Below are 7,976 nucleotides of genomic sequence, written 5' to 3'. Positions count from 1 at the left end.
GTTACAGATGCGTCGTCCGACTCACAATTTGTGACACAGCGCATGTGCAAGGCTAGCGTAGGGAACGTCGCTCATGTTGAGTAATAAAAAAGGTGCGAGAAAACACAAGAATATAACTGGAAAGAATTAAGCACGGAACGTTCTGTACAGAGGAAAGGAATACGCGTGAACGAGATGGCTGGGAGAGACGCGTTAAGTATCAGTTACAAAACCACAGACAATACCACGACTTCGTTCAAACCTTTTTATTGAAAAATACTTAAGTATTCTGTGAAGCACATACAAGTGTTTTGTTTTTTTCATATACACATTCGCATGGGTGATGAATAGACGCTTGCACGGACACGTCTAACAACCGCGGGTGAGTCACAGGCATTTCTAGTCAGTATAGAGCCAAATATGAGCAGTGCTTGTTACACACATCTTGAACAGCATTAGCTCAGAAAAAAAAATGGTCGGGAATCAGCACCACTGCACTTAAAATCTAACAGTATCCGGCGCATCAACGAGTAAAAAAATATCTTTGGCCAAGAGAATACTCGCGAACTCCAGGTCTTTTACAGTATTTGGCATAGGAAGTTGTGGCTGAGATGTAATTATTGCTACCAAGCAACAAGCAGAAATATCAAGCATCTAGAACAAGTCACACACATACAAAATAAGGACAGCACAATGTTCAGGACACATCAAGGAAATGTGTGGAACGCGTACTCGGCCGATGAACATTCGCTCCAAAGGAAAGCTACTCACTGCATTTCCTGCATTGTGTATTCATTTAAATTGGCCCCATGGACATCACAGTTGCAAGACTTGAGACTAGCATTGCACGCTATTAGCCTCCGACTAGCATCTTGCTTGTTTGGCATGTTATTCAAGCAACCCTTGTTATTCATAGATTTCCGTCTAAGTGCAATTGACTTCACGTGTACCAACCTTCGCACATTTGTACTGGAAAGGTGGGCACCCTGTCTCTTTGGTAATAAACTGTTGAATACTTCTCGCGTTCAGCTACCGCAGGCAGTAATACACGTACCAACTTGCCACTGTGTTCAGGCACTTCAGCTTCCTCTTTAAATAAACAAAGAAACCCAGGTCTTTCGCCAGTTATGCATCCCTTGAAGTCTGCCACGAAGTTTCCGAGTTAGCGAAACTGTTGTTTGTGTAATAATTATTTGATATAATTAGCCAAGTGCACAAACATTATTTAGATGGCGGAAGATGACAAAGGACCGAACACCATTTAGGTCTCATTACCACATACGTTTTGTCTGTTTTTCATTTTCTCTTCTTTTTTGAAACTTCAGGTTTGGCTAACTTTATCTGGGGAACTCCAACATACTTCCATCTCAGTCGCTTGGTTCGTGCTTGATGTAGTTCCGTGGAGAAGGCGTGTCGGCATCTCGGGACTCAACCAGGTCGTCGTGGTCCAGCAGGCCGGCCGCGTAGCTGGGGCTGCAGTTGCCATCGACCCTTTCTCCCGGTGGCATGTAAAGGCAAGCTCGGGCCAGGGCTCCGGCCACGGTCTGCATGGCACTGGACAAGGTGCCCATGTGCTGCAGCATCTGGCGTTGGTAGCAGACAGTGGACTTTTGCGATCGTCGCTGTACCTCGACCAGCGCCGACAGCAATTGCACCGTCCGGCGCTGTAGCAGCAGGGACTCGGTTTCGTGACTGGGGCCAGTACCATTGGCGGTTCCGTTGGCCGTGCCATTGGCGGTACCGTTGGCCGTGCCATTGGCGGTGCAGTTGGCAGTGCCGTTGGCGGTGCAGTTAGCGGTGCCGTTGGCGGTGCCACCGCTTCCATCGATGACCAAGTTACCGCTCCTGCTGTCCTGGTAGTCTGCGGGTTTGTTTGTGTTATGAATTAGGCTTTTATCAACGTGAGGCCACACTTTTGAACGGCGCATGGCAGAATAAAAGGAAATCTTTTGGCAATCACTAAACAAACCTACGCATGTACTGGTTCTCGCTTGGGAACCATCACCGATAGTTGGGCGAAGGAGAAAGACGCCACCTGGTGAAACACTGAAGAATTAAACACGAGAAGAAATATGCGGTCCCTGCACTTGGAAAAGTAAGCAGACGGAGGCTGTACAACATACGGACGGGCGCTTGTTCGCCTCTCTTCTCGTGTTCTCACACTTACTCTAGAAATTATGGAATACCAACAAGCTTTGCTGAAAATGTCAACCTCGTTTTCAAATATCTCGCGCGCTCAAACCATAACGTTACAACGCAGTTAGGTGAAGCCACAAATTTTCAGGTGTTTTGCGTATTTGGGACTTTCTTCAACATTAAAGTGCAAGTACGTTTCTTGGGTATTTTGTTGTCGCCGATAAATTAAGTGCCATCCTTTCTTTTCGATGAGAAAAGGCTGAGCAGCGATCGCCGGACCTCGGGAAACCTCTGGCAGTGAAAGTTGACGTCGATATCCACCGTTTACTTTTACGCTTCCTACAACAGTAACCTCCTATCGGTAAGAGCGATTATGTTTGCCTGCTTAGACGTTCAATCGGCCACCTTGGCTAGCACTAATATATTATTTCTACGTTATTTTAGCATTAATATATTATTCTAGCAAATGGTAAGAACACGTGATAAAAATGTTTGCTTTCGCTAAACACCCTTAAGTGGACTATGTTACACGAGAAAATATGCCGTATGCGGTCAGTTATGAGTATATTCCTTTAAATCACCACGAAAACGCCGGCTGTTTGTGCCACGGCATGAAAGTTACACAAGACGCATTCATGCATTTTGCACCACGTGAGAAAGAAGACAACCTACGACTGCTCCTGCTGTGACACACCAGATGTCTTTGTGGAGCACTTATTTTCTCATGGACTGTCCGCCGAGCGATCACCAGCGAGTCCATTTTCCCGATAAGCTAAGCCATATGGAAAGACATGATGTTTATATAGGGAGAATACTTGGTCCATGGTCATGCCCCGCCAAACAAAAGTGTTTTGATAGCTCTTCAGGCTTTTCATGTAGGCAGCACGCTAATTGAAAGAATTTGTAGATGCTTACAAACTTTACATATATGGAAGGTTCAGTTTGGAGTACTAGAACAATGCGCTACGCGCACCATAGTGATTTAGATCACCATGAACATATGGACATCTCTTACTAAACGCGGGTGAATATGGATTGCTTCTCGTGGTTTTAATTTTTCTTTATTGTTTACGATTTTATATGTAGACAACGTGTTTATGTGTTTGTGGTATGTGTGTTTGAGTAGTTATGGCTAGTAGTGTAACTACCCATAAATGCGCATCGTTACATTCCTGCAACTGTGTGCTGGGACAGACGGATTTAATGTAGCCTACTTTCCCATTTGCCTGCAGTTATTAAACAATGACAGCTTCCGAGTTGACATACCTGCTTCGTTCTCCGATGCGGTCTGAGAGTAGTCGTCAGCCTTCATGCTGTCAGCTGCAACAAAAAAGGCGTCACTATTTAACGAGAAGTTCTTTTACTGCAGACGATGCGCGGGTTGTAGTGCCACACTTTTCAACGAATACAGCACTAACTGCATATGATGAGGTAATGTTCCCTTGTTTATCCCCCACCCCATCGAATACTAAAGACGGAGGATGCCGCGGCCTGGCGTAGGCTCCAGACAGGCACGAACCTACACATATTACATCGCATGCACCCCACAGCCTACAAAGACGAATGCCCGTGGTGTGGGGCCACACCAACCCTATACCACATTACGTGGGAGTGCACTCAACACCATATAGAACACCATGACACGAACACCACGAGGGAGCAATGGGAGGCACTGCTGTCCAGCTCGGCCCTCGACGACCAGCTCAAGCCGATCCAGAGAGCAGAGAAGATGGCAAGAGCCAGCGGAGCCCTGGACTAGGGGCCCCGACCGTTAGCGATGCCCCATTGGGGCAAGACAAAACTCCATCTTTGCATTAAAGTTTATCTATCTATCTTGTTTATTAGTGTCATTGTCACGGTGCAACAACATAACTGCTGGTGGTTGACCTCGGTTGACCCTTCTCACAGTAGATAACTGCATTATATGCGTGCGTCAAATCATGCAATTAAACAAGCCCGATTATTTTTATATCAAAGACTCCGCGTAAGCTTTACATTTCAGCCCGTTAGAGAACGATAGAATATTGGATTTTTGAAGGACACTTTTCTCGAATATTTCTGTTGGATTCAGAAATTTTCCCATTATAACACCCCTAATGAACAGGTGTTTTGTTAAAGATGAGTAAGCAGAAAAACAGTGCATTTTTAGCGGAAGTTTGACAGCGCTCATCTAAAAAATGGTGCTATTTACACAATTATTTGCAATCTAAGGGTGTTTATTCGGCAGAGCTTGGAGCAGCGCAGCGTCAACGGTCATCGCAGTAACAGCTTCCCAGCACGAGAGCCGTTGCTGAGCGAGAGCGCTTGACCCACTAGCGTTTAGAGCCAGTAGCGCTGTATCCACTAGCGTGTCTTTCTTCTTCACTACAGCAAGTACATCTTCCTTAGGAGTTCGCTGGATGCAATTCGTAAATTTAGATATCTGCCCCAATGTAACTCGTTAAACAGGTACCTAAATAAATTATTTATTATTCGATAAAGCATTTCTTCTAAATGTAATCTCTCTTTCTTTCGGAAGGATTTACAACATCAGATGATCAAATCAAGTTAAATCTTGTTACTCCGCATGCCTCTGCAAGTAGTACTAAAACTAAAATAGCAGATTTGTTATATGCCACAGCCTGGTTATAAAAACGTATTTCAACTATAATAAGCAAGCGGTATATCTAAAGAGACATTAACAAGCAAGATAAGTTGAGCTGTATTAGTGATTAACCCTTAAACCATACCAAAAAATCCTCTCTGTCCATAAGAGGAAGCTTGATAACCCAGAAAAAAAAAAAACACGAAAATCCCAGTTTCACCCGAAAGGCAAATGATTGATAAAATAGCAAAGTGTTAGCCAACTACATGAATTATTGTTCGTAGTTTTATCGGCCGTCTAAACTGTAGTAAACAACCGTTTACTAATTAAGGTAACAAGCATGGCGTGCCTCATAATCAGAACTGGTTTTGGCACGTAAAACCCCAGAAAGAAGAAGAAGCATGGTGTCACGAGCGCACCGGCAAAAATGGACAGATCTGCCTATCCCCCGCAGTGGGTTGTGCCATTGATTGAGGCATCATCTTCATCTCACTCGATGACCACGAACACTCGCTGTCAAGACGCCGGCGTGACGAAGAGCGTCGGCAACGGCAACGCTTCGTGCTGCCTTTTGCGTGAACGCTACTCGGTAACTAGAGATCACGCGACCTCCAAAACTATAGGCGCGTGGGTAACGCAGCGCTTGTCAAGGCAACAGCCATCTCGGCTCACTAACGTTTGCACCCGCCGTAGATTACCTTCACGCATATATGCGCTCAGCCATGCGTACAGTCAGACTAGAGGAGGACATGCGCATTTACACGCATCGCATTAGACGACTTGTCCCGTCATACTGGGGGTTGCGCAATTAACACGTGGACGAGGAGGAAGAAATAGACAACACGACCACGTCCATTTTGTTCGCTAGGTTGTGCAACTAACACACGTCGATCCACAGAACGAATCGATACCAACTCCCCCAGCTATCAGTTCGACTTGCGCCGCCTCAAACTGCCATTTCCTGTCGCATTAATGAGGTTTCCTTCCTACCACATTACCACCGCTTCGTCTATGCGCTAGGAATACCACGCACCACTTGTCGCATTCGTGTAAACGGCACATTTGATCGCCTGCTACAGTATAGAGCCTCGCGCCTGTTTTGCCGCGCCTCGTGAGGAATTACGGTTTCAAGCTACACGACGCGCGCTATCGTGCGCCCACTTAGCTCACTATTTTCACCTTGGTAGACATTGTTTCATACTTTTGTGAGACGGCCAGAGCACCGATATCTGTCTGAAGAGAATGTGTGTGCTCGCTCCGCGCTTCGACGCGTACGATCTTCCCCGCACCATCTGCGCATGCGTAGGTGCGCGGACGCGAGCTTTCACGCACCGGCAAGCGTACGTGTAGTTTGGCCTTTTAAGGAAGTGTCTGCGCACGAGACCGCAACTGCCGCCATTTCTAGATTCCGTGCGGTAGTGACCATAACGGACAAAGTGTGTCCTACAAGAAGTGCGATACTGAGGGGGAACTCCGGCGCTTCGGGTCGCTCAACTGCCGCGGGAATGATGGGCAGAACTTGGATTTGTCTAATATTCGTCCGCGTGGCTTCAAAGATTCGTGCGGCATTATTTACTACGCTTTGCCTTTCTGAATTTCTAAGTAATGACTTATTTCTTAACGCCTGCGTACATTGACTGCGAATTCTCGCATTTGTAGCACAAAATTTTGTTAAATTTGGTCAAAATGCAATGTCACAAAGCCATTTGAAGCCACAAAGATGAAGTAGAAGCAATTACATGTACTACCTTTATCACTGTCGCGCTTACTAAATAGTCACATTTCCAGCGCCCGCAGACATTATCGACGGCGCTATAGTTGCGAAGGTGCGCCAGTGCAATCTCATCGGTCGCGGTGATTTCCGCATGCCGTGCGGCAGTGGGTCTCCTCGATTATCCGTCCCTGACAGTCCCGGATTGCCCGAGACGCTTCATATCATTGGCTGACAGCACCACCTGGGGCAGTCTGGGACTGTCACGCGCCGATAAGCAAAGAGGCCCAGTGACAGTAGCAGTGAAGCAGACCCCGCTGTAGAGTCATTACAGGGTGGCACGGTGCCCTCGATAAACTATAGAAACCTAGTAGCAGCTCTTGCGTGTTCACGGTGCACTGTACGTCGTATCGGATGATCCTCATGCGTGTGCGTTTTGCACTTCGTGCTCACCCATGTCGTCGTCGTCGCAGGCGCCTCCCAGCAGGTGGCGGTGGTCGTTGGGCGACGCAGCATTGGAGTTCGCGTCGATGGCACCGTCGTGCACCCCTGCCAGGTCAGCGCGGTTGGCGGCGGCCGCCGCCGCCCTGGTAAAGGCCATGATGGCCGCCACCCTGTCGTAGTACTCGCAGTGGCGTGACTCGCGGAACTCGCGTCGCAACCGCTTGAGGCGCTCGCGCACCTGCATGGCCGTGCGGCAGTAGCCCTTGGCCATGAGCACCTGCGAGATGCGCTGGTGGACCTTGTAGTTGCGCGCGGTGCCGTCCAGGTTCTGGCGGCGCGTCTCCTGCTCCCACAGATCCAGGAGCAGCGTCGTCTCTTGGCGCGTCCAGATGCTCGCTCGAATCGAACAGTCCATGGCCGCAGTGACGTGGTTGTGCAAGAAGAGCTTGAGGTGCGGGTGTTGGCAGTGGTCCCGGTGGTGTAATTCGCCTCGAACTTCGTGTCTCGTCAATTTTGCGCTGCAAGAAGGGAAAGCACAAGTCCAGGGTGGGAGTCTTAGATATGAGCAACCACGCGGGCAAGGACTTGCACAATGACGGGAAACGCGCGCTCGTTTCGTGACGAGCGTGGGCGTTTTCGCGCCAAGAAGTGACAGCTGTCATTCATGAAAGTGATGTCGGGTAGGTGCGGTACAGCTTCATACAACATGATTACGTGATATCTAATTTCTTGCGTGCTACGGTCACTCTCTGAATGGGCTACACACATAACATAAACCGCTTGCATTCGCGGAATTCAAGTCAGAAACTCGATGAAAGCGACTTCGTGAGCGCATGATCTAGAGAGAACTCACTTCATTAACCACATAATTTCCTGTGTAGGTGCGAACAGTAGTGCGTGTTGGCACCACTATATTTTGTCACCTGCTCACGCTAAGCTCGGTCACGAGCTATACCACGGCTTGGTATGTCCACATCACCAGTAAGTTCGAGGTAAGACCATCAGGAAAGTATACCCTTCCCGAGAAACGTGTGATAAGCGAATCATAACGGGGTGAGTGAGTGAGTGAAATAACTTTATTGAGGTCCAGAGAAGACGCAGGGGACACGCCGCGCCACCCGG

At 47.9% G+C, this 7,976-nt stretch overlaps 1 protein-coding gene across 1 annotated transcript; it reads right to left on the bottom strand.

The window, feature by feature from the left end:
• Positions 1-239: 239 nt before the first annotated feature.
• Positions 240-7,367, bottom strand: LOC119448226 (uncharacterized). The gene is made up of 3 exons (XM_037711646.2): positions 6,864-7,367; positions 3,382-3,435; positions 240-1,840 (listed from the first exon to the last, which is right to left on the bottom strand). The coding sequence occupies exons 1-3, from the start codon at positions 7,267-7,269 to the stop codon at positions 1,347-1,349; spliced, it is 954 nt and encodes a 317-aa protein (XP_037567574.1). The 5' UTR covers positions 7,270-7,367; the 3' UTR covers positions 240-1,346.
• Positions 7,368-7,976: the final 609 nt, after the last annotated feature.

The sequence above is a fragment of the Dermacentor silvarum genome, chromosome 4 (assembly GCF_013339745.2).
Source record: "Dermacentor silvarum isolate Dsil-2018 chromosome 4, BIME_Dsil_1.4, whole genome shotgun sequence".
In the NCBI taxonomy this organism is placed as follows: domain Eukaryota; kingdom Metazoa; phylum Arthropoda; class Arachnida; order Ixodida; family Ixodidae; genus Dermacentor; species Dermacentor silvarum.
The sequence above is the reverse complement of the archived record's forward strand: the minus strand, read 5'-3'. Positions and strand labels throughout refer to the sequence as shown.